Source organism: Apodemus sylvaticus, chromosome 13 (assembly GCF_947179515.1).
Source record: "Apodemus sylvaticus chromosome 13, mApoSyl1.1, whole genome shotgun sequence".
NCBI classification, from domain to species: domain Eukaryota; kingdom Metazoa; phylum Chordata; class Mammalia; order Rodentia; family Muridae; genus Apodemus; species Apodemus sylvaticus.
Window position 1 is genome coordinate 284,969 of NC_067484.1, and position 27,768 is coordinate 312,736.

At 39.0% G+C, this 27,768-nt stretch overlaps 1 protein-coding gene and 1 pseudogene across 1 annotated transcript; both read right to left on the minus strand.

The window, feature by feature from the left end:
- Positions 1–995: 995 nt before the first annotated feature.
- LOC127664117 (vomeronasal type-1 receptor 4-like) lies at positions 996–1,949 on the minus strand (annotated as a pseudogene).
- Positions 1,950–24,906: 22,957 nt separating this feature from the next.
- Positions 24,907–25,782, minus strand: LOC127664080 (vomeronasal type-1 receptor 2-like). Its single transcript, XM_052155969.1, has one exon. It carries the CDS (start codon positions 25,780–25,782, stop codon positions 24,907–24,909), a length of 876 nt encoding a protein of 291 aa, XP_052011929.1.
- Between the last annotated feature and the right edge of the window lie 1,986 nt (positions 25,783–27,768).

The window sequence follows — 27,768 nt, forward strand, 5'->3', positions numbered from 1 at the left end:
GGAACTTTTGAAGTTATTTAGATCTTGGGGATGAATAAGAAAGTACAGGTTGAGGCTTAATAGTAATGTGTTTATGTGTCAAGTTGACAAGGGGTCAATTGTACTGGATGGTTTTATGTGTCAACTTGACACAGGCTGGAGTTATAATAGAGAATGGAGCTTTAGTTGGGGAAGTATCTCCATGAGATCCATCAGTGGGGCATTTTCTCAATTAGTGATCAAGTGGGGAGGGTCCCTTGTGGGTGGTGCCATCCCTGGGCTGGTGCTCTTGGGTTCTATAAGAGAGCAGGCTGACCAAGCCATGGGAAGCAAGCCAGTAAGAAACATCCATCCATTGCCTTTGCATCAGCTCCTGCTTCCTGACCTGCTTGAGTTCCAGTCCTGATTTGCTTTAGTGATAAAGAGCTGCATGGAAGTGTAAGCTGAATAAACCTTTTCCTCCACAACTTGCTTCTTGGTCATGATGTTTGTACAGGAATAGAAACCCTGACTAAGACAACAAGTAAAATAAATACTTCTCTAAGTGTCAACATAAAAAAAAATCTTTGAAAACTCTATCCTCTATCTACCTACCTATCTGCCTATCTATCATCTATCTATCTATCTATCTATCTATCTATCTATCTATCTATCTATCTATCTATCTATCTATTTTTATCTATTTATCTTTGTGTGTATAGGTTTGTGTGTCTGCTCTTGTGTACAAAATTTATGTGTGTATTTATGATGGTATTTATGTGGAGGTTAACAAGATGAGTTTTTATTTTACAAGCTCTAAAGTATTATAATTTCAATGGACAGTAAATATGAAAGTTGTTGAATGGTGTGGATGCAATTTTATTGATAAAAATATTAAAATCTAAAATTTGAAAATGTACAACTTGTGACAATTATAACTGGGACCATACCAAGGACTTAAGAGCCACACAGCTTCCAATATAACACAAAAATCACTAGAAAGATATATTTGTTAAAAAGAACATCTGGGCATCATATCAGGCACCAACTGTTTTTTGAAAATAGGTAATTTTCAGTATTGGTAGGAAATAAATACACAGTGAAAGAATTTTATTAGTGTTCATCAGTAGAAATGGACAGAGTATAGGGTAAAATAATGCCACAATTGTGATCATTGCCCCCAAACTTAGCATTCTTTCATGTGTATAAAACTTACCATAAAGAGTGGCAAAGTTATTCAACAAATCAAAGAACACAAAGCTGTTTACAAGCAACAGGATTGTGTGAGGAGCTTTGCGTTCAGGAGACGACTTGGAGGAGAGGCTTGGGTTGCCGAGATGCTGGGCTCTCTTGCGGTACTTGTAGAGGAGGGTCACCATGTAGAGGTTGGTCCATACCATAATGGCCAGAAAGAGCAGGTCACTTGTTATGAAAATACTCAGGAATAATCTTGGGTTTGGGTACTTGGGTGGAAGACTTACACAGTAAACATGAGAATAACCATAATCAATATCAGTGTAATTAGTTTTTGCTATCATGGTCTTAATGAGGTGCATGTATATGACTATGTTGACAAGCCAGGAAAACAGGAAGGAGCAAAAAGTCCATTTACAGAGTCTAGGATTAAGCCATGCCCACTTAGAATTACTGGGAGTGATGGTCATGGCTTATAATGTGCTTAGGATAAAAGTGGTAGAGGTGGACATAGACCTGGTGACTCTGTAGACATACTCAACTGCCTTACAGCCAGTATCATCTAGAAAATTGGGCACTCCAAAGGATGACGTGATATATGGTTTAATAGAGAATATGATTGTCAATATATTGACTATCATCAGGTGCATGAAAATGGGATCAATGGGTCTGTTAAAGCAAGCTTTGACCAAGAATGTGTACACATACAGCATGAAGAGCAATGAGTTCCCTATGATACCCACACAGAACTCAGATAAGAAGAAAACCCCTAAGAGGATGTTGCTTGGAAACAACATCCCAGTCAGGCCTTCAGAGAAAATGAATCAGATTGACGTATAAAGCTAGTTACATACTGAGGTTTGTGGGAAAATATACTAACAGACACATCAGGAGGAGAGAAGTTTAGAAAAATGTCCAACTCCTTAGTATTTCAGGTCCAGATGCTATACTTCTGGGAACTGCATTTCAGGGAGTCTCGAGAGCCTCAAAAGATAGAAAGTATTGAAGCAGGTGGGCTCAAAGCAAAAATCTTCTGAGTGCTATTATATTAAGAAGCAGCATGTTAATGACCTGGAAGGCAAACTTGCATGTTATAAAGAGCTTTTATTCACTAGTCACAGCATATAATTTTTTAAAGAATTATTTTTGTCTTTTATGTATATGAGTGCACTGTAGCTATCTTCAGACACACCAGAAGAGGGCATCAGTTTCCATTACAGATGGTTGTGAGCCACCAAGTGGTTGCTGGGGATTGAACTCAGGACCTCTGAAAGAACATCTAGTGCTCTTAATTGCTGAGCCATCTCTCTAGCCCACACTATATATTTTTAAAGTCCCATTTGAAAGTTCTAATCTTTCCCAAGTAGACAGTAACATACATATCTGAACACTTTTGGAGAGTCATACTCTTAAACACTTCCAAGGTATTTATTTTTGATTTCACAACAGGGATGAGAGATGGTTCTGTGGTTAAGAGCACCAGCTGCTCTTCCAGAGAACCCAGAGCAGAGTCCAGTACTCATGTGGAAGCTAACCACTGTGAGCACATTTCCAGGGGATCTGGAGCCTTCCTCCTGCCTCTGTGGCACCAACATGCACACACTGCACAGACATATTTCAATGTTAAAAACAATTCTCAATGAAAGATTTTTTTCACTTGGGATTTGTTTCTGAGTCTAACCTTTGGGTTATTCTGGGGTCCCAATCCCTGTGTAGAGCTTCTATTATCAAGAACACAGAGACTTTTCAGAACAAGGGGCCACTCCTCCGTTCTTCTTGTACCTCTTTTGATGTGTGGATTATGTTGTTCTGAAAAGCCTCAGTGAAGCAGTATAGAGCAAAATCAGAACAGGGAAGTGGGAAGGGTTGGGTGGGAAAACAGGGAGAGGGAAGGGGACTGATGGGACTTTCGGGGAGTGCGGGTCCAGAAAAGGGGAAATCATTTGAAATGTAAATAAATATATCAATAAATTTTAAAAAAAAGAACACAGAGACAAGTTGCTACTATGAAAGGCCCAGTGTTGAGCACATTCTTGGAGAAATTTTTTTCTATCACTCTTATTATTTGTAGGGAAATTAACAGAATTGCAGATCATTGTGTTATGTGGAATAAAGCACTCTCACACAGATAAACATGACACATATGTGGAATCTGGAGGAGAAATTCACAAACCCAATGGGGAGACTTAGCCATGTGTGAGAAATGGAAGTGGTAGAGTGATACAGCAGGGAATTATGGGCAAATGTCGTGAAAGTCATGCTTGTACATGTAATCACATTCATAATACAATATACAGATAGGACGTGTATCTGTGAATAAGACCTCATAAAGATTCAATGAATCATCAACAACAACAACAACAATAACAACAACAGCAAACTCGAAATTGGACTAAATACACTAAATGCATATGGTTTTCTATTATTATTTCAAATATGTCATAAATCATGACCAAAACATTACATTTCAGTTACCTAATAGCATGTCCATAATTTAACAAAAACACAAACATAACAGTGGTAATTGATGGGTAAAGTGTAAACACTAATGAGCATGTAGCTCCAGTGTTCAAAGGAACATTACAGATGTACTTTACTACATTGCATATGCCAAACGAGATTTAACTCTAATGAAAGTGGAGGTAGTTTAGGTGGAAACACAAGGACAAAGGGCATGTGGAGATGTCTTCAACAGCTGCAAATATAAATAAATAAATAAATAAATGTAGCAAAACAGTGAAAATATTATGAACTAAAGACAAGGATTGGTAAGAAACACAAGAAAGGTACAATTTAATTACTTAGAAAGAAAAATAGAAAAAAAGTAATCTGAAGAAAAAATTCCAAAATCTAAGACAGGACAGACTGGGGAAGAGGATCAGTGTGAAACTTTCTCTGGCTCTGAGTTCTGGGCACTGGGAGCCCTTCAGGGCAGTGCGAATCCCACTGATAGGATGTGTCTCAGAAAGCCTGGCTAGGAGACACAGCTAAATCAAGGACAGGATGACAGGACTCTTTCTCCCAGTGGACCTGGACCATCTTGTCACCCATGGGGGTCAATGAACTTGTTTACTGCACATTACTTAGATGTACCCAGAGGAAAACATCTCTCTCCCAGATAACTTTAACATGTAAGAGTGTAAAATCTATTTCTGAAGCTGTGCGTTTTCCCAAGATGAACCATATCAAAAAGTAAACTGGAGGAGTGAGGAAGTCATTGAAAGTTTTAAGACAGTGGTGAGTCTTATCACAGCTGTTAAAAACAAAAGCTGACCTCCAAGCAAGGCCACAAGGAATGCTCTAACTGTTCTACTGGAGACCACTGTGCCTTCCTCTCTTAAGGTTTTAAGGTTCCATAGAGGATATGACACTGTGCTTGGAGTTTTATTTTGGTCATATAGTACATGGATTAGTCATGGTTGTATTACATCTGTGCTCAAAAAATAGAGTTTGACTCTAAGATTGTTCAGTTTTGTGAAACACACACTAGTCACTCTGCCTTCCAAGTATTTATGCTTATACCCACAGGCAAGTCTCAGTCCAGCCCAGATCACAGAAATTTATCAGAGGTCGATGTTTAATACAGAGATTCACAAGTGTTCAAAGTGCTTAGAATAACTGACCATTAAGTCTGGATCCTAAACATAACATCTATTATATCTTCTTCAAGACCCAGAAACACTGGGAGGAGGGTGCAAAGATTGTAAGGTCCAAAGGAACAATGTCATAAAATGCTGTCTCCTGGTTATGACATGGCTGTGACAACCATGAACTATAGTGGTGTTCAATTACTCAAGACCTGAATACAAAAAAAAAAAAAAAAAAAAAGACAGCAAAAGAGAAGGGGTGGCTGGGTGTAGTGGGTCGCTTTATTCCCAGTATTTGAGAGGCAGAGGCAGAGGCAGAGGCAGGGACATGGACAGGGGCAGGGGCAGGGACAGGGACAGGGACAGGGGCAGGCAGGGGCAGGGGTGGGACAGGGGCAGAAACAGAGAGCTCTGTAAGTTCAAAGTCATACTGTTCTATAACAGCAAGTTGAAGGCCAGCCAATGCTGCAGTGAGACTCTGATTCAGGGGGGAAGAAAAATGGGGTCAATGGGGATGAGAAGGGAATTAGAGAAGGCAGTAGGAAGTATACAAACACAATGATGATATATATGACAGAAAGTCAGGAAAAAAAAAAAACAAAATTACAGTTGGGTAGTGGTGACTCACACCTTTAATCCCAGTATTCCAAGGGCAGAGGCAGATGAATCTCTGAAGCTAGCCTGGTCTACATTATGTTCCAGGACTGCCAGGGCTGCACAGAGAAACCCTGTCTTGAAAAGACAAAACAGGCAAAGAGTGACCCCACCTCATAAAAGCTTACACGCTTCAGGTTCATCACCAAGCCTTTTTTTTTTTTTTTTTTTTTTTTTTTGAGTCAGAGTTTCTTTGTGGAGTCCTGGATGTCAAGCCTTGAGCTCACTCTGTATACCAGGATGGACTTGGACTCCAACTCACTTCCTGCCTCTCTGCCTCTCTGCCTCTTCCTCCTAAGTGCTGGAGTTCAAGTTGTACACCATCACACCTGGCTGCATCATTAAATTATTAATTTATTATTTCTCAATATAGGTTTTGAACAAAGAAAAGACACATTCTCAAACAATGTCAGAAAAGGTCCACTCCGGCAGATATGGTGGAGACCACTCTGTTCTCTCACCCATTTTTCCTTGAGTAATCACCTTGGTGAGCTTTGAGCACCTCGCACAGGTGCCTTCTCCAAGTAACCACACCTTATCAGGGACGGTCTTTTGCTTTTATGGCAAGGACAGCTTTGATTCTCAGCAGGATCCCAACCTCTATTCTGGTTTATACAGATCTCTGCTGATGTTCAGGGATCACAGAAATGCTTTTCTGGGTTAGGGAGTGGGTATAGGACACTGGGGACTAGGTGAGGATGTCTTGAACCTGGTGCACCACAGCTCCATACAATCCTCCACTCCTTTGACTGTGGTTCCATTTTTGCCTCTTCCCCTTGGGTTTCCGGGTGCTCGCTGCTGCACACCAAGTGGGGAAAGATGGAGAGGAACTGAGTTCTGGGGCCTGAGTCTTTTTTACACATCAGGAAAGAAAGGGTGAAAGTCTGGAATAAATGCTGGGGTCAGGTTGGGGGATGGAAAGTGGAGGCAATGTGTGTGGGGTTGGGGATGTCCATGTTACAGCTTTCAGAAAACAGCTCTCTTAGAACATAGTCAGCAAAACAGCTTGTGCTCTTTATTAGGGGTAAACAAGGAATTTATAATCCTTGGAAAGTGGGAAGGGGTCCTTTTTAGGGTGGAGTTTCATTGGCTGAGGTTGAGGGTTCTGTGGATTCCTCATTTTCATGTAGAGGCTTTCCAGGAAGTTGAACTTGTAATTTTGCCAAGGATTATATGACATTCCTTAGGAAGAGTGTGGGGGTTGGGATTTCCTGTCAGGTAGAGAGGAGGAAGCCCTGCAGGGAAAGAGAGTCCTCCGCTTTGTGCTGAGCTCAGGGGAGCTATCTGGACAGGTTAGCTTCAACCTTAACTAGCAACACTCGATCTGTTGCAAATGCAGCCCTTAAAGCTGCACGTGAAGGTCATATGAACCCATGTCTCTACCTCATCTATCCTGCCTCTCCCCAGGCCACTGGGAGAGCCTTCACCACCAGCAACTCCACCTTGTTCCTGGTGACATTAGCACTCTTTGCAATTCCTTCCAAAGAGAATGTTCGTGTTCATCCATTTACCTACATCTTTAAAAAAATTCACTCATCAGTGTGTGAAGAACTAATTAGATTCTATTTCCTAGCTTTTGTGAATAGAGTGTATTGTTAAAATTGCATTAATTTCCCCCCAATCTTGAATCTTTCTCAGTTGTATAAAACCAGTTACTAGTGACAAAGTTATTCATTTGTTAAAAGAACCCAGCAACAGCCTGCTGGGTGTGGCTTATGTCCAGTAGACAGCTGGAGGAGAGGCCTGAGAGAGACTTCTCATCAGTATTTTAAGAGATAATCCTCATGGTGGGACAAGTGGCTCAGCAGTTAAAAGCACTTGTTGCTTGTGCATTGGATATGATTCACTACTTAGCACTCACAATATCTTGTTCACAATCATCTGTAATTCAAGTTACAGGAGGACCTTGCACCCTCTTCTGGCTTCTGTAGGTACAGCACACAAGTGGTAAAGGTAAACCGCTAATACAAGTTATGTCTAAAAATGGATATGCTGGATTGCTGTAAAACCAATCTTCCTGGTTTCACAATAAGCATGAGAACGTCCATGACCAGCACCAGTGGAGTTGTTTTTGGGTCTGTGTGTTCATATGCACATTCATGCATGGGCATGGGGGAGCCAGAAATCAATTCTTGGAATCTTTCCTCAAAACCCCGATTTTTTTTTTTAATGAATTGATTTTTTTTATATTTTTTTATTCGATATAATTTATTTACATTTCAAATGATTTCCCCTTTTTCTAGACCCCCACTCCCCGAAAGTCCCGTAAGCCCCCTTCTCTTCCCCTGTCCTCCCTCCCACCCCTTCCCACTTCCCCGTTCTGGTTTTGCCGAATACTGTTTCACTGAGTCTTTCCAGAGCCAGGGGCCACTCCTCCTTTCTTCTTGTATCTCATTTGATGTTTGGATTATGTTTTGGGTATTCCAGTTTTCTAGGTTAATAACCACTTATCAGTGAGTGCATAACATGATTCACCTTTTGAGTCTGGGTTACCTCACTTAGTATGATGTTCTCTAGCTCCATCCATTTGCCTAAGAATTTCATGAATTCATTTTTTCTAATGCCTGAATAGTACTCCATTGTGTAGATATACCACATTTTTTGCATCCACTCTTCTGTTGAGGGATACCTGGGTTCTTTCCAGCATCTGGCAATTATAAATAGGGCTGCTATGAACATAGTAGAGCATGTATCCTTATTACATGGTGGGGAATCCTCTGGATATATGCCCAGGAGTGGTATAGCAGGATCTTCTGGAAGTGAGGTGCCCAGTTTTCGGAGGAACCACCAGACTGATTTCCAGAGTGGTTGTACCAATTTGCAACCCCACCAGCAGTGGAGGAGTGTTCCTCTTTCTCCACACCCTCTCCAACACCTGCTGTCTCCTGAATTTTTAATCTTAGCCATTCTGACTGGTGTAAGATGAAATCTTAGGGTTGTTTTGATTTGCATTTCCCTAATGACTAATGAAGTTGAGCATTTTTTCAGATGCTTCTCCGCCATCCGAAGTTCTTCAGGTGAGAATTCTTTGTTTAACTCTGTACCCCATTTTTTAATAGGGTTGTTCGGTTTTCTGGAGTCTAACTTCTTGAGTTCTTTATATATATTGGATATTAGCCCTCTATCTGATGAAGGATTGATGAAGATCTTTTCCCAATTTGTTGAAAACCCCGATTTTTAAAAACCTAACATTTGGCCTTCCGGTTTCTGTCTCTGGCTCGGGACCATCCTCTGCCACAGTGCACCATATCCAAGTGGTGAAGGGAGGTACCTGATCACCCAGGAGTGTGGAGAGACCAGATAGCACAGGCAGAACATCCCCTGCTGCTCAGAGTAAACAGCTGAAAACCCTGAGGTCACAAGAGCCTAGGAGCAGCCTGGAATAGGAGTCTTCTGATTTCCCTCCACAACCAGAACTGATCAAGGGCCACAGAGCTACATACAAAAATACCACCACAAGAGAGCTGTTCTTCCAGGAGTACCTACATACCTGTGCACACAGAGAACAGGTCTCCCAGGAGCACAGAAAAAGAAGCTTTCAGAGCAGATAAGCCACAGTAAGAGACAGCAACACCAGCTAACACCAGAGATAACCAGATGGCAAAACACAAATGCAAGTATATTACCAACAGAAACCAAGGCAGCATGGTACCATGTGAACCAAGTTCTCCAAAAACAGCAAGTTCTGGATACCCTAAAACACCAGAAAAGCAAGATCTGGATTTAAAATCACACCTCATGATGCTGATGGAGGACTTCAAGAAAGACATAAATAACTCCCTTAAAGAAATACAGGAGAGGGCTGGAGAGGTGGCTCAGTGGTTAAGAGCATGCACTGCTCTTCTGAAGGTCCTGAGTTCAAATCCCAGCATCCATAGACTTCCCACCAGAGACAATGAAAGCTAGAAGATCCTTGGCAGATCTCATACAGACCCTAAGAGCCAACCCAGACTACTATACCCAGCAAAACTCTCAATCACCATAGATGGAGAAACCAAGATATTCCAAGATAAAATCAAATTTACACAATATCTTTCCAGAAATCCAGCCCTACAAACACTAATAAATGGAAAATTCCAATACAAGGAGGGAAACTACACCCTAAAAAAAAGCAAGAAAGGAATCTTCTTTCAACTAACCCAAAAGAAGAAAATCATACAAACATAAAAATAATATCAAAAATAACAAGAAACAACTATCATTATTCCTTAGGATCTTTTAACATCAATAGACTCAATTCCACAATAAAAAGATATAAACTAACAGACAGGATACATGAAGAGGACCCAACATTTTGCTGCATACAGGAATGGTGCATGTCACCTCAGTGACAAAGACACTCACTACCTCAAAGTACAAGGCTAGAAAACAATTTTCCAAGCAAATGGTCCCAGAAAACAAGCTGTGGTAGCCATTCTAGTATTGTATAGAATGGACTTTCAACTAAAAGTCACCAAAAAAATGGAAGGACACTTCATACACATCAAAGAAAAAATCTATCAAGAACAAGTCTCAATTCTGAACATCTATGCTCCAAATGCAAGGGCACCCACATTCATAAAAGAAACGTTACCAAAGCTCAAAGCACACATTGCACCTCTCCCAATAATTGTGGGTGATTTCAACACACAGCTCTCATCAATGGACAGATTAGGGAAACATAAACTAAAGAAAGACACGGTGAAACTACTAAAAAGTAAAGTAGTAAAAGTAGTTATGGACCAAATGGATTTAACGGATATGTATAGAACATTTCATTCTAAATCAAAAGAATATAACTTTTTCTCAGCACCTCATGGTACCGTCTCCAAAATTGACCATATAATTGGTAACAAAACAGGCCTAAACAGATGAAAGAAGATTGAAATAATCCCATGCCCCCTATCAGATCACTACAGATTAAGGGTGGTCTTCAATAGCAAAAAAAAAATTAATAATAATAATAATAATAATAATAAAAACAGAGAGTCCACAAACACATAGAAGCTGAACAATGCTTTACTCAATTATACCTTGGTCAAGGAAGAAATAAGGAAAGAAATCAAAAACTTTATAGAATTTAATGAAAATTAAGGCACAACATACCCAAAATTATGGGACACAATGAAAGCTAAGAGGAAAACTTATAGCTCCGAGAGCCTCCAAAAAGAAACTAGAGAGAGCATACACAAGCATCCCAACAGCACACATGAAATCTCTATCACAGAAAGAAGCTAATACACCCAAGAAGAGTAGGAGACAGGAAATCATCAAACGCAGGGCTGAAATCAACCAAGTAGAAACAAAAAGAACTAGACAAAGAATCAACAAATCCAGCAGCTGGTTCTTCGAGAGAATCAACAAGATAGATGAACCCTTAGCCAGACTAACCAGAGAGCACAGAGACAGTATCCAAATTTACAAAATTAGAAATGAAAAGAGAGACAAAACAACTGAAACTGAGGAATTTAAAAAAAAATCATCAGATCCTACCACAAAAGCCTATACTCAATCCAACTGGAAAATCTGGATGAAATGGACAATTTTCTAGATAGATACCAAATACCAAAGTGAAATCAAGATCAGATACACCATCTAAATAGTCTCATTAACCCTAAAGAAATAGGAACAGTCATTGAAAGTCTCTCAACCAAAAAGAGCACAGGACCAGATGGTTTTAGTGCAGAATTCTATCAGACCTTCAAAGAAGACCTAACACCAATATTCTTCAAACTATTCCACAAAATAGAAACAGAAGGAACACTACCCATCTCATCTCTACCCATCTATCACAATTCCACTTATACCAAAACCACACAAAGATCCAACACAGAAAGAGAACTTCAGACCAATTTCCCTTATGAATATTGATGCAAAAATCAAGAACACATCAAAATGATCATTCACCACAATCAAGTAGGCTTTATCCCAGGGATGCAGAGATGGTTCAATACAAGGAAAACCATCAATGTAATTAACTACATAAACAAACTCAACAACAACAACAAAAACACATGGTCATTTCATTAGATGGCTGAAAAGCATTTGACAAAATTCAGCATTGTTTCATGTTAAAACTCTTGGAAAGATCAGGAATTCAAGGCCCATATCTAAACATAGTAAAAGCAATATACAGTAAGCCAGTAGCCAACATCAAACTAAATGAAGAGAAACTTGAAGCAATCCCACTGAAATTAGGTACTAAACAAGGCTGTCCTCTCTCTTAATATCTTTTCAATATAGTACTTGAAATTCGAGCCAGAGCAATTAGATAACAAAAGGTGGTCAAATGATACAAATTGGAAAGGAAGGAGTCAAAATATCACTACTTGCAGATTATATGATAGTATACTTAAGCAACCCAAAAATTCCACCAGAGAAATCCTACAGCTGATAAACAACTTCAGCAAAGTGTCCAGATATAAAATTAACTTAAACAAATCAGTAGCCTTCTTATATTCAAAGGATAAACAAGCTGAGAAAGAAATGAGGGAAATGACAACCTTCACAATAATCACAAACAATATAAAATATCTTCCTGTTACTCTAACCAAACAAGTGAAAGATCTGTATGATAAGAACTTAAAGTCTCTGAAGAAAGGAATCAAAGGAGACCTCAGAAGATGGAAAGAACTCCCATGCTCATGGATTGGCAGGATTAATATAGTAAAAATGGCCATCTTGCCAAAAGCAATCTACAGATTCAATGCAATCCCCAGCAAAATTCCAACTCAATTATGCATAAAGTTAGAAAAAGCAATTCTCATATTCCTTGGGATTAACAAAAAGCACAGGAGAGCAAAAACTATTCTCAACAATAAAAGAACTTCTGGGGGAATCAGTATCCCAGACCTCAAGCAGTACTAAGAGCAATAGTGTTAAAAACTGCATGGTATTGGTACAGTGACTGGAAGGTAGATCAATGGAATAGAACTGAAGACCCAGAAATGAATCCACACACCTATGGACATTTGATCTTTGACAAAGGAACTAAAAGCTTCCAGTAAAAAAGATAGCCTTTCAACAAATGGTGCTGGTTCAACCAGTGGTCCGAACGTAAAAGAATGCAAATCAATCCAGTCTTATCTCCTTGTATAAAACTCAAGTACAAGTGGATCAAGGATCTCCACATAAAACCAGACACACTGAAACTAATAGAAAAGAAACTGGGGAAGAGCCTTGAACACATAGGCACAGAGGAAATTTTCCTAAACAGAACACCAATAGCTTATGCTCTAAGATCAAGATTAACAAATGGTACCTCATAAAATTACAAAATTTCTTTTTTTTAATTTATTTTTTTCAAAATTTCTATAAGGCAAAGGACATTGTAAATATGACAAAACAGCAAACAACAAGCTGGAAAAGACATTTACCAACCCTACATCTGACAGAGGGCTAATATTCAATATATACAAGGAACTCAAGAAATTAGACTCCAGAGAACCAAATAACCATATTAGAAATGGGGTACAGAGCTAAACAAAGAATTTTCAACTGAGGATTATCAAATGGCTGAAAATCACCTAAAGAAAAGTTCAACATCCTTAGTCATCATGGAAATGCAAATAAAACAACCCTGAGATTACACCTCACACCAGTCAGAATCCATAAGATCAAAAACTCAGGAAACAGCAGGTGCTGGCGAGGATGTGGAGAAAAAGGAACACTCCTCCACTCCTGGTGGGATTGCAAGCTGGTACAACCACACTGGAAATCAGTTTGGTGGTTTCTTCAAAAGTAGGTCATCATACTACTGGAGGACCCTGCTATACCACTCCTGGGCATGTACCCAGAGGATTCTCCAGTCTGTAATAAGGACACATGCTCCACTATGTTCATAGCAACCTTATTTATAATAGCCAGAAGCTAGAAACAGCCAAGATGTCCCTCAACAGAGGAGTGGATACAGAAAATGTGGTATATTTACACAATGTAATACTACTCCGTTATTAAAAACAATTAATTTATGAAATTCTTAGGCAAATGTGTGCAACTGGAAAATATCATCCTGAGTGAGGTAACCCAATCACAAAAGAACACACATGGTATGCACTCACTGATAAGTGGATATTAACCCAGAATCTTGGAATATCCAAGACACAACTCACAGACAAAATGAATCTCAAAAATATGGAAGAACAAAGTATGGATACTCTGGTCCTTCTTAGAAGGGGGAACAAAATACCTACAGGAGGAGATACAGTGTGAAGCAGAGTCTGAGGGAAAGACCATCCAGAGACTGCCCCACCTAGATAGAGATCCACCCCATATACAGTTACAAAACCCAGACACTATTGTGGATGCCAACAAGTACTTGCTGACCAGAGCCTGATATAGCTGTCACCTGGGAGGCTCTGCTAGTGCATGACAAATACAGAGGAGGACACTCTCAGCCAGCCATTGACCTGAGCACAGGGTCCCCAATGGAAGAGCTAGAGAAAGGACCCAAGGAGCTGAATGGGTTTGCAGCACCATAGGAGGAATAATAATGTGTGCTACCCAGTACCCCCAGAGCTCCCAGGAACTAAACCATCAACCAAAGGGTACACATGGAGGGACCCGTGGCTTCATAGGCATCAGAGGATGACCTTGTTGGACATCAAAGGGAGGAGAGGCCCTTGGTCCTGAGAAGGCTGGATGCAGCAGTGTAGGGTAATACCAGGACAGGGAAGCGGGAGTAGGTTAATTGGTGAAGAGGGGGAGGGGGGATTGCTTAGAGGATTCTCTGGGGGGAACCAGGAAATGGGACAAATTTTGACATGTAAATAAAGAATATATCTAATAAAAATATAAAAATAATCGAAAACTAAAAATAAACAAATTTAAAAGGGAGAGTAAAAATAATAATATTTATAGATATTTTTTATTTATTCCATTTGTCATCTCAAATGATATCTCATTTCCAGGTTACCCCTCACAAACTTCCTATCCCACAACCTCCCTCTGCTTCTTCAGTTTTGCTTCTATGAGGCTGCTCCCCTACCCACTCTCCCTCTCCGGCCATACACTGCCAGCATCCCCTAAACTGGAGCATCAAACCTCCACAGAACCAAGGCTGCTCCTCACATTGATGTCAGACAAGAACTTTCTCTGCTACCTATGTCTCTGGAACCATGGATCCCTCCCTGTACATTCCTTGGTTGGTGGTCTAATCCCTGGGAGCACAGGGTGGTCCGGCCAGCTGATATTGTTCTTTCTATGGGATTGCAATCCCCCCTCAGCTCCTCTGGTCCTTCTGCCAGCTCCCCCACCAGGGTCCCTGAGCTCAGCCTGATGGTTGGCTCCAAGCATCCTAATCTGTATTGGTTAGTTTCTGGCTAAACCTCTCAAGGAACAGCCGTACCAGATTCCTGTCAGCAAGTGCCTCCTGGCAATGGCAACAGTATAAAGTTTGGTGTCTGCAGAGAGGATGAATGTCCAGGTGGGGCAGTCCTCAGATGGCCCAAACATCAGTCTCTGCTCCATTTGTCCCTGTTCTTCCTTTGGATGCCAACATTTCTGGGTTAAAACCTTTGAGATGGGTGTGTGGCCCTATCCCACCACAGGGGGTCATGCCTGTCTACTGGAGGTGGTCTCTAAATGTTCTATCTACCCTTCTTTGCTAAAATCATCCCTGTTGAGTCCTGGGAGCCTCTCATTTCTGTGATGTCTGGACCCCCCAGTGGCTATCCCCAGTTCCTCATCACCCCCTCCCTTGACCTCCTGAGATCAACCTGGTTCCCCCCTCAATGCAGGACTGAAATATACACACTCTGGTCTTCCTTTCTCCTAATCTCCATATGGTCTGTGTGTTGTATCATGGGCCTTGTGAGTTTTGGGGATAGTATCTACTTATCAGTAAGTGCATACTATGTGTGTTCTTTTGTGACTGGGTTACCTCACTCAGGATGATATTTTCTAGTTCCATCCACTTGCCTGTGATAAATATGAAAATTCCAACTCAATTCTTCATATTTATTTATTTTTAAAATAACATTTTATGGTGGGTGTGGTGGGAGCCCATACCTTTAATTCAAGAACCTTAATCCACCTTTACACTTGGATGGCAGAGGCAGGTGGATTCTGTGAGTTCCGGGCCAGCCTGGTCTACACAATAATTTCCAAGACAGTCACAGGTACATAATGAAACCCTACCTCAAACCTTCCCACCCCAAAAGAAGCCAACCAAAAATGAAAACAAAAAACAACCAAACCAAACCACCACAACAACAACCACAACCACCTCCACCACAACAAAAAAACCCAAAAAACAAAATCAAAACTATCAAAAACCATTTTATTTATTTTTGGAAAACAGTATACAATGTATTGAAAATGTCTACTTCCCATTCCAACTCTGTCCAACTTCTGTCAGCATCCCCCAACACATCTCTTTTTTAACTTCATGTGCTTTCTTATAACTCATTTCACCTCTTCAGTGTGGTCATATGCTCATGGGTCTGAAGCCATTCCCTGGGGCTTGAGCAGTCTGCTGGGGGCCAGAGGTCTAAAGAAAATGACTCTCCTCTCATAGTAGCCATCAACTGCCAATGTACAACTGGGTCTTCAGGAGCCTCTCTCTCATCCCTGCTTGGTTTGAAACATCATCATCATCATCACTATTATCATCATTATCATAAAATTAATAATAATAATAATAATAATAATAACATAATCATCATTATTTTGGTTTATTGAGACAGGGTTTCTCTACATAGCTTTTTTTCATACATTTTGATTATTTTTTTCCTTTCTACCAACTCCTCCAAGATTCTTCCTACATTCCTACCCACTGACTGTGATGCATACTTGCTCTTGCTCTCACTCTCTTTCTGTATCTGTCTCTGTCTGTCTCTGTCTATCTCTGTCTCTGTCTCTCTCTCTCTCTCTCTCTCTCTCTCTCTCTCTCTCTCTCTTTCTCCAAAACAAAAACAAAGAACCAGAAACAAACTTGGCTGCTGTGAGCCTGCACATGGGTTCTGGGAACTGAACCTGCATCCTCTGAAGAGAGAAGGTGCTCTTAAAGGATGAGCCATCTATTGAGCCCCTTGGAACTCTTTTCTTTTTTTGTGGAGGAAAGGGTTTATTTGGCTAACACTTCCACGTCACTGTTGATCATCGAAGAAAGTCAGGACAGGAACTCAAGCGGGGCTGGAACCTGGAGGCAGAAGCTGATACAGAGGCCGTGGAATGTTTGCTACTCGTGGCTTGCTCAGAGTGCTTTCTCCCAGAACTCAGGACCACCAGTCCAGGGATGCTTCTACTCACAGTGTGATGGGCCCTTCCCCGTCACTCACTAAATAATAAAATGCCTTAAAACTGGATCTTATAGAGATTTTCTCTTGTTATTATTGAAAAAGGAAGTAACATTTTATGATAAAATTAAATATTTACATGGAAAACATTTCTGACAAAATTGAAAAAATACAAAGAAAAACAAGTTAAAATTGACAATTTTTATGGAAAATTAAAGAGTAAAATGATAGACATAAAGAACACCGCTAAATTGATTGTAAAAGGAGGTAGAAACATTTTATTATAGAATTGAAGATTTACATGGAAAATATTTCTGACAAAATTGTAGAAAAATATAGAACATGTTAAAATTGAAGATTATTATGGAAAACTACACAGATAAAATGGAAGCCATAAAAATATTTCTAAGTTGATTGAACGAGGAATTAAAAACATTTTCTGATAAAACTGAAGATGTACATGGAAAATATCTCTGATTAAATTCAAGAAATATGTAGAAAAACACGTTAAAATTAGCTACTTTATACAGATAAAACTGTAGGCACAAAATATTTCTAAGTCGATTGAAAGTGGTATTATAAATATTTTCTGATAAAATTGAAGATTTGCATGGAAAATATTTCTGATAAAATTGAAGAAATATATAGAAACACATGTTATCCTCACACTCTTCTATACCTATAATCCTTAGGTTTGGTCTTCTCATTGTGTGCTGAATTTTCTGGATATTTTGGGTTACAAGATTTTTGCATTTTGCATTTTCTTTGACTATAGAGTCAATGCTTTCTATGGTATCTTCAGCACCTTATATTCTCTCTTCTATCTCTTGTATAATGTTATTGATGTTTGCATCTATGATTCCTGATTTCTTTCCAAGGCTTTATATATCCAGAGTTGTCTCCCTTTGTGATTTCCTCATTTTTTCCTACTTTCATTTTTAGATACTGGATGGTTTTGTTTGGTTCCTTCACTTATTTGTCTGTGTTTTCCTGTCATTCTTAAAGGGATTTTTGTGTTTCCATTTTAAGGGCTTCTACCTGTTGACCCATGTTCTCCTGTATTTCTTTAAGGGAGTTATTTAAGTCCTTCTTGAAGTCCTCTATCAGCATCATGAGATATGATTTTAAATCTAACTCTTGCTTTTCTGGTGTTTTGGGGTATCCAGCACTTGCTGTGGTGGGAGAACTGGATTCTGATGTTGCCAAGTAGCCTTGGTGTCTGTTGGTAGGGTTCTTGAGCTTATCTTTCACCATCTGGTTATTTCTGGTGTTAGTTGATCTTCCTGTCTCTGGATGGAGTTTGTCCCTCCTGTGGGCCTGTAAGCCTGTGTGTGTAATCCTGGGAGACCAACTCTATTCTGGCAGGGTCTGTTTACAGAAGACTGTGGAGCCACCTGGCTCCCTGCTGCAAATGGTGAATAGAAGAATCCTGTCCCAGTAACTCCACTGATTGTATGCCCTGGAATGCTCCTAACTGTTCCCCTCCAGAGAGAAGGTGGAAATCTCACCTCTGTGCTCAGAAGTGAAAGCACTGCTGGGAGAACCCTCTATCCTGGTGGGCCCTGCCCTAAAGATGGTGAAGCCCCATGACTCCCTGCTGCAAATGGTGGCTGGAAGAGAACTCTTTTTTTTTTTAATTTCTTTTATTTATTGAAAAGGGATGTCAAGGGAAATGAAAACACTTTATGATAAAATTAAAGATTTACATGGAAAATGTTTCAGACAAACATGTTAAAATTGATAATTTTCATGGAAAAATTAAAGAGTAAAGCAGTAGACATATAAAACAATTCTAAATTAATTGAAATATGGGATAGAAACATGCCAAGGTATCATTTAGTAGAATATTGTTCAGTTTCCACGTGTATGTGGGCTTTCTGTTGTTTTTGTTGCTATTGAAGACCACTTTTACTCCATAGTGATCTGATAGGAGGCATGGGATTAGTTCGATCTTCTTATATTTGTTGAGGTCTGTCTTGTGACCAATTATATGGTCGATTTTGGAGAAGGTACCATGTGGTGCTGAGAAAAAGGTATATTCTTTTACTTTATGATAGAATGTTCTATATATATCTGTTAAATCTAATTCGTCCAAAGCTTCAATTAGTTTCATTGTGTCCCTGTTCAGTTTCTGTTTTCCTGATCAGTCCATTGAGGAAAGTGCAGTGTTGAAGTCACCCACAATTATTGTGTTACGTGCAATGTGTGCTTTAAGCTTTAGTAAAGTTTCTTTTATGAATGAGGGTGCCCTTGCATTTGGAGCATAGATGTTCAGGACTGAGAGTTCTTGTATTTTTCCTTTGACCAGCAAGAAGTGTCCCTCAGAGTCTCTTTTGATGACTTTGGGTTGAAAGTCAATTTTATCTGATATTAGAATGGCTACTCCAGCTTGTTTCCTGAGACCATTTGCTTATAAAATTGTCTTCCAGCCTTTTACTCTAAGGTAGTATTTGTCTTTGACCCTGAGGTGTGTTTCCTGTATGCAGCAAAATGTAGGGTCCTGTTTATGTATCCAGTCTGTTAGTCTGTCTTTTTATTGGAGCATTGAGTCCATTGATGTTAAGAGATATTAAGGAATAGTGATTGTTATGTCCTGTCATTTTGATGTTAGTTTGAATTCTTCCTTTACAATTTGTATCCCTTTGACCTCCTTATGTTGTCTAATTGCTCTATCTAGAACATCAAGCACTATATTAAAAAGATATGGAGAGAGTGGACAGCCTTGTCTAGTCCCTGATTTTAGTGGGATGACTTCAGGATTCTCTCCATTTAGTTTGATGTTGGCTACTGGTTTGCTGTAGATTGCTTTTACTATGTTTAGGTATGGGCATTGAATTCCTGTTCTTTCTAATACTTTTGGCATGAAAGGATGCTGAATTTTGTCAAATGTTTTTTCAGCATCTAATGAAATGACCATGTGTTTTTTTTTTTTTCTTTGAGTTTGTTTATGTAGTGGATTGCATTGATGGATTTCCTTATATTGTACCATCCCTGCATTCCTGGGATGAAGCCATTTGATCATGGTGGATGATTTTTTTGATGTGTTCTTGGATTCAATTGGCAAGAATTTTATTGTTTATTTTTGCATCGATATTTATAAGGGAAATTGGCCTGCAGTTCTTCTTTGTCAGATCGTTGTGTGGATTTGGTATCAGTGTAATTGTGGCTTCATAGAACGTGTTGTGTAGTGTTCCTTCTGTTTCTATTTTGTGGAATAATTTGAAGAGTATTGGTGTTAGGTCTTCTTTGAAGGTCTGATAGAATTCTGCAAGAAAAATAATCTGGTCCTATGCTTTTTTTGGTTGGAAGACTTTCTATGACCCCTTCTACTTCTTTAGAGGTTATGTGACTGTTTAGATGATCTATTTGATCCTGATTTAATTTTAGTATTTGGTATCTGTCTAGGAATTGTCCATTTCCTCCAGATTTTCCAGTTGTGTTGAGTATAGGCTTTTGTAGTAGGATCTGATGATTTTTTGAATTTCCTCAGGTTTTATTGTTATATCTTCATTTTCATTTCTAATTCTGTTAATTTGGATACTGTCTCTGTGCCCTTTGGTTAGTCTGGCCTAGGGTTTATCTATCTTGTTCATTTTCTCAAAGAACCAGCTCCTGGTTTTGTTGATTCTTGTATGGTTCTCTGGGTTTCTACTTTATTGATTTCAGCCCTGAGTTTGATGATTTCCTGTCTCCTACACCTCTTGGGTGAATTAGCTTCTTTTTATTCCAGGGCTTTCAGGTGTGCCATTAAGCGGCTAGTGTATGCTCTCTCCAGTTTCTTTTTGGAGGCACTGAGGGCTATGAGTTTTCCTCTTAGCACTGCTTTCATTTTGTCCCAAAGATTTGAGTATGTTGTCCCTTCATTTTAATTAAATTCTAAGACTCTTTGATTTCTTTCTTTATTTCTTCCTTGACCAAGCTATCATTTGAGTAGAGTATTTTTTCAGCTTCCATGTACATGCTGGCTTTTTGTTGCTATTGAAGACCCCTCTTACTCCATAGTGATATGATAGGAGGTATGGAGTTAGTTCAATCTTCTTATATCTGTTGAGGTCTGTCTTGTCACCAATTATATGGTCGATTTTGGAGAAGGTACCATGAGGTGATGAGAAAAAGGTATATTCTTTTGCTTTAGGATGAAATGTTCTATATATGTTAAATCCAATTGGTCCAAAGCTTCAATGAGTTTTACTGTGTCCCTGTTTAGTTTCTGTTTTCCTGATTGTCCCACTGAGGAGAGTGGAGTGTTGAAGTCACCCACAATTATTGTGTTAGGTACAATGTGTGCTTTGAGCTTTAGTAAAGTTTATTTTATGAATGAGGGTGCCCTTGCATTTGGAGCACAGATATTCAGAATTAAGAGTTCTTCTTGGTGGATTTTTCATTTGACCAGCAAGATATCCCTCTTGATGACTTTAGATTGAAAGTCAATTTTGTCTGATATTAGAATGGCTACTCCAGATTGTTTCCTGAGATCATTTGCTTGTAAAATTGTTTTCCAGCCTTTTACTCTGAAGTAGTGTTTGTCTTTGACATTGAGGTGTGTTTCCTGTATGCAGTAAAATGTAGGGTCCTGTTTATGTATCCAGTCTATTAGTCTATGTCTTTTTATTGGGTAATTGAGTTCATTGATGTTAATAAATATTAAAAAATAGTGAGTATTACTTCCTGTTAATTTTTATGTTATTTTTGTGTTTGAGTGGTTATCTTCTTTTGGGTTTGATGAAACAAGGTTTGCTTTTTCCAGGGTGTAATTTCCTTCCTTGTATTGGTGTTTTCCACCTATTATCCTTTGTAGGGCTGGGTTTGTGGAAAGATTTTGTGTAAATTTGGTTTTATTATGGAATATCTTGGTTTCTCCTTCAATGGTGATTGAGAGTTTTGCTAGGTATAGTAGTCTTGGCTGGCATTTGTGTTATCTTAGAGTCTGTGTGAGATCTGCCCAGGATCTTCTAGCTTTCATGGTCTCTGGTGACAAGTCTGGTGTAATTCTGATAGGTCTTCCTTTATATGGTACTTGGCCTCTTTCTCTTACTGCCTTTAATATTCTTTCTTTGTTTAGTACATTTGGGGTTTTGATTACTATGTGACAGGAGGTATTTCTGTTCTGGTCCAGTCTGTTTGGAGTTCTGTAGGCTTCTTATATGTTCATGGCCATCTCATTCTTTAGATTAGGGAAGCTGTTTTTCAGAATTTTGTTGAAGATATTTGCTGGCCCTTTAAATTGTAAATCTTCACTCTCATCTATGCCTATAATCCTTAGGTTTGGTCTTTTCATTGTGTCCTAGATTTCCTGGATGCTTTGGGTTACAAGCTTGTTGCATTTTGCATTTTCTTTGACTGTTGAATCCATGGTTTCTATGGTATCTTCAGCATCTGAGATTCTTCTATCTCTTGTATTCTGTTGCTGATATTTGCATCTATGACCCCTGATTTCTTCCCAAGGTTTTCTATCTCCAAAATCGTCTCCCTTTGTGATTTCTTAGTTGTTTTTAATTCTGTTTTTAGATCCTGGATGACTTTACTCTGTTCCTTCACTTCTTTCTTTGTGTTTTCCTGTAATTCTTTAAGAGATTTTTGTGTTTCCTCTTTCATGACTTCTGCCTGTTGTCCCAAGTTCTCCTGTAGTTCTTTAAGTAATTGTTTGCATTTTGTCTTTATTGGCTTCTGTCTGTTGACCCATATTCTCCTGAATTTATTTAAATGATTTTTGTGTTTCCCTTGTAAGGGCTTATTACATCTTTTGTTCCATTTTCTCCTGTATTTCTTTAACAGATTTATTTATGTCCTTCTTCTGTTCCTCTAACAGTATCATGACCAGTAATTTTAAATCCAAATCTTGTTTTTCTGGTGCGTTGGGGTACCCAGGACTTGCTGTTGTCAGAGAATTGGGTTTGGATGCTGCCACGTTGCCTTGATTTCTGTTAGTAACATTCCTACATTTGTCTTTTGCCATCTGGTTATCTCTGGTGTTAGTTGGTGCTGTTGTCACTGTCTGGTGCTTGAACTCCCTGTGAGCCTGTAAGGCTATTTCTGTTCCTCTGGATGACTGGGTTTCCCCTGGCACAGATTGCTGATGGGCTGCCCTACTCTTGGGTGCCATTGGAGCCCTGGTGTGCCTTGCCCCAAGCAATGTTATACTCGGGGTTGTCTCTGTGTACCTGGAGCTGCCTGTCCTGTCCATCTGGGAGCAAGGATGGCAGCAGAGAGCCCCTCCAAGTGGTGATTACTCTGCAGAGCAATCAACCCATGTCAGGGCTGGCACAGAACTGAACTGCAGAGCTGCCCAGGCTTTGGGTGCAGGCAGAAGTCTGGTGGCCTGTGTTCCAAGTGATGTTAAACTTGGGATATCTCTATGTACCTAGAGCTGCCTGTCCTCTCCGTCTGGGAGTGAACATGGTGGCAGGAAGTCCCTCCAAGTGCTGATTGGGAGAACTCTTTCTTATATTTTTTTTTATTTCCTGTATTTGAATATTTTGCCTGAATGTATATATGTGTAGCTGCGCTAGTAGAGGTCAGAAGAGATGTCAATACCTTATTATTAGGGGATGGTGACATATGAGATATCCTCATGCTGAATTTTTCCTTCGTTAGTTAGTTAGTTAGTTAGTTAGTTAGTTAGTTTATGTTCTGATCTCAGCGTCTTTGTCAGTCATACCCTCAGAAAGCACTCCACCAATTATTCCTCCACTTCTCCACAGAGAAGAAGAAACTCCCATGGATCCCAAACCACTCTGGCACATCATCTTGCACAACTTCTGCTTCTGAGGTCTGACAAGTCAGTCCAGCTAAGGGAAGGGGATAGAAAGTCAGGCAAAAGAGTCAGAGAGAGCCCTGCCCCAATTGTTAGGGGAGCTCATGAAGACCAACCAAGCTATGCATCTGCTTCACATGTGACACAGGTCTAGATCTAGCACTTGCATGCTGCTCCCTTGGTGGTTCAGTCCCCATGGGCTCCACTTAGTTGACTCTGTTGGTCTTATGGTGGCCTTGACCCCTTCCACTCCCTCAATGCTGCCCCTCACTCTTCCACAAGACTCTTAAACTTAGTCTAATGTTTGTCTGTGAGTCTCTGCATCTGTTTCCATCAGCCATAGGATGCAATGCTGGGATTTTTAAGTGTCTTGATCTTGTGAAGGTCACTATAGGTACCGTGAGTTTCTGCTTGCAACAGCAATGTTCTGTCCAGTAGTTCACGCTCACAGAGCTCTCTCTTGTTTTCCAACCTTACATCCTTTATGAGCCCTCTTCCTTGTTCCCTCCCAAGACAAGATCTCCCATGGGTCCTGAGTATCATCAGTTAGTCTATGCTGACTGTCCTGGCAAAACCAGAAATCCTGCTGTCTTCAGATTCCTATATCTACAGCTACAAACACAAGCCCCTGTGGCTTGGTCTTTACCTGGGTGCTGGGGCTCACACTCAGGCTCTCCTGCTTGTGTAGAAACAACTGGAAGTTATCCTTTAAAATTCATGGCCTCTTTTTTCATTAATTGTTTCCACAATATAAAGAGTAGGAAGCATTTATGTATTTAGGAATACCTCCACACTTGCACACACACATACACACACACCAATTAAGGAAAAAAGAGGCCATGAAATTGAAAGAGTGCAAGAACAAGCACACAGCAGAGTCTGCAAGAAGGAAAAGGAAGAGGAAAATTATCTAACTATGCCATAATTTCAAAAATAAAAGAAATAACAAAAATAATAAAATAGTAAAAATAATTATTGATGACTCAAAGTCAGCTATGGTAAAAGGACAGCCATTGGATAACTACTATTCGTTACACATAAGAGTCCCACCCACAGCAGTATTTCGGGTAGTTGGCAGTTAAGAAACAGAAATTTGTTCAATGTTTAAAAGGTGTTTCTTAGAACAGAAAGCACCATAAAACACATAACCCAAGCTCCAAATGATATTTCAAAATTTTGATTAGAAGTATTTAAATAGAAAAAAAACAGAAAAAATATTGTTGAAAATATTTAAATATGTTCATTTTTTACAAAGTGTCATAGTTTGAGTGAGTAATAAATATTAAAATTATTAAAATTATGCACATGGAGTCCTATTCAAGAAAAATGTTAAATTCCTGCATTTTTCATAGTGTCTGAATTATAGCTAATATCATTTCATGTATACAAGGTCCACATTCAAATTCTTTATTCCACAAAAAAATCATTAAGACACTGGTGTAATAATGAGAAAGTGTGGTTTTCAGTTCAGGCATGGAGTGAACTTTGAAAACAGGTCATTCGCAATACAGAAAATGAAGAAATGAATTGCAAAATAACTTTATTATTCTTCATGAGTAAAAAAGGGCAGATGGTTGGGTAGCATGCTGTAAAAAATCGCATTAATCGACTCCAATCTTGGAATTTTTCCTTTTGTATAAAAGCCATAAAGGGTGATGGAGTTGTTCAACCAATAAATTAACACAAAGCAGCTCACCAGAGACAGGATGCTGTGAGTGGCCTTGTGCTCAGGAGATGGCTGGGAGGAAAGGCTTGGGCTGTGGAGATGCTGAGCTCTCTTGTGGTGTCTGTAGAGGAAAATCAACATGTAGAGGCTGGCCCACATCATGATGGCCACAAAGAAGAGATCATGAATGATAATAATGGTATTAAATGACCATGAATTGTGGTCCCCAAAGTACTTATTTTGACAGTAACCATCCAAATATCCAAGACCAGCATGAGTTTTATTGGTTTGGGCTATTACCAAGTCAACCATATACCCATAGATGACTAGGTTAATAAGCCAGGAACAAAGTAAGGAAGAAAGAATCCATGTGGAGAGTCTAGGCTTAAGCCAGGAGGCCCACTTAGAACTGCTGGGAGTGATGGTGATGACTTGGAATGTGCTTAGTACAGAGGTGGTGCAGATGGACAGACCCCGGCTGACTCTGAATGAAAACAAAACTGCCTTACAACCAACATCGTCCAGAAAATTGGGTACTCCAAAGGATAACATGATATTTTTAATCAATGTGGATATGATCATCAACATATTAACTATTGTAAGGTGCGTTAAAACTGAATCTATCAACTTTTTGACATGAGGCCTGAGGAAGAAACTGTATATATATAACATTAACAGTAATGAGTTCCCTATGACACCAAGACAAAGCTGGAATATGAGAAATATCTGGAAGATGGTGTTACTTGGAACCATGGTGTTAAAGTGGCTCAGGTTTGTTAGGTCTAGAGTACCAAATAAATGGACTGTATTTTAAAACAATTTTAAAATGGCGTTTGTAGAAAAATATACTGAATGACAGCTCAGGAGCAAAGAGAAGTGATGAAATGTCCAACTCTTTTCTTTCCTTTCTTCCTCCTCCTCCTACTTTTCCTCTTCCTCCTCTTCCTCTTCCTCTTCCTTCTCTTTCTCTTTGCTTCTTCTTTTTCAAGTCAGGGATTCTCAGTGTTGCTCTGTATGGAACTTGCTCTGTAGACCAGGCTGGCCTTGAACTTACAAAGATCCAACTACCTCTACCTCCTAAGTGCTGGGATCTAAGTTGTGCACCACAACTGACTGAAGAAACATACAATTCCTTTCAAATGTTAGGTCTAGATACGACACTTTAGTAACTGCATTCCTAGAATTCTTCATCATCTTAGAAGTTAGAATTAGGTGTTGAGAGTAGTAAAGAGTCAAATCTATACAAACATCCTTAATTCTGTTATGTCAGGCAGAAGGATGAGTTCACCTATGTGAAAGTCAAATTTGCATGTTATGAGGGATTTAAAAATTATATTTTCTATATGTATGAGTGTTTCACCTGCATGTCTGTGCATAATAATCATGCCTCTGAATCAGACCTTGAATCTCTGGAAGAGCAGCTACTGGCCTTTAACTGTTGAGCCATCCTTCCAGCTCCAATAAATTTCTATTCATGAGTCAATATTTTTCTTTAGCCTAAGTATTAGTGTCTGTATGTTTACAACAACATTTGCTTCAAACACATATATATTAATGTTTGTACTTAATCTTTGGTATTTGGGATGCACATACATTTCTATCAACTTAGTGATGACTGAAATCTAAATTCTTAGATTTTCCTTGTGGGACTCTTTGCTTCTCATTCTATACTACATGCTGACTAGCAATGTTCTGAGGCATATCAATTCATTTTATCTATGTATTTTGCTCACAACTTAGAGCTGGGAACTCTAAGGCAGAACACAAAGGCTAGGGTGAGACTACATATCCCATTGTATTGAGCACATCTTCACAAAAAAAAAATGTGTTTTCTGTGATATTTGGTGACCAAATCAATCGAGCTATTTTTGACTGATAAACCCACTCTAACAAAGAGTTGAATATCTTATTATTACAAAGTCAGGATGCTATTTGCACGTGAAGGTTCTTTTGTATTTGTGTTATAGAGGCAGAGTTCTCAAAGCCATAGTTACACAGAGGATGACAATGACACAAGATTCATGAACTTTGATCTTGAACTTCAAAATATTGTTATGCCACCTGTGTTCTGTGGATTTGGGTGTATGTATGTACAGTTGCTGTATATTAACTTTAGACACATTCATTCACTGATCTGATTATTTTTATTACCTGAAATGCAAACCTTTAGTCATTGCTGGATATCTTTGGATTCCTCAACAGTCTATTTTGTCCTGACAATATCTATTAAACTTTTTCCAATGTGCTGGTCTGAATTCTCATTACACACCATGAATCACTATGAGTACCTAGTACAGTGTAAGGGAACAACATTGGAATTACTCAAAGAATGTGATGTATAGGCACAATGATTATCTAAGTAACAAAATTAATTTCAAATTTTGTATCAATATATAAAGATTTATACCAATGATATTTTAAACTTGTATCAATATATAAATTTTGCACCAATTTAAGAAAATATGACTTCAATTTTATGTCAAAATGTAGAGATTTTCATTAATGTAAGATTATGGTTATAAAATGGTTTCTTTAAGTGTAAATTTAGTGATACATTCCCACAACTCATTCAAGAGCACAAGGTTTAAACACAGTCCTTCTAAAATTTACTATTACAAACTGTTTAATATGATTGTGTAATACAAGTCAGATAATAAAGTTATAGTGATATAAGACTCTGATTTAATTACAGTGAAGTGTTTTCAATATTATTCAAGGAGTAAATACATAGGAGTAATC

Excerpts from the sequence above, each read along its gene's own strand:
- LOC127664080 (XM_052155969.1), bottom strand. The coding sequence starts at position 25,782 with ATGGTTCCAAGTAACACCATCTTCCAGATATTTCTCATATTCCAGCTT.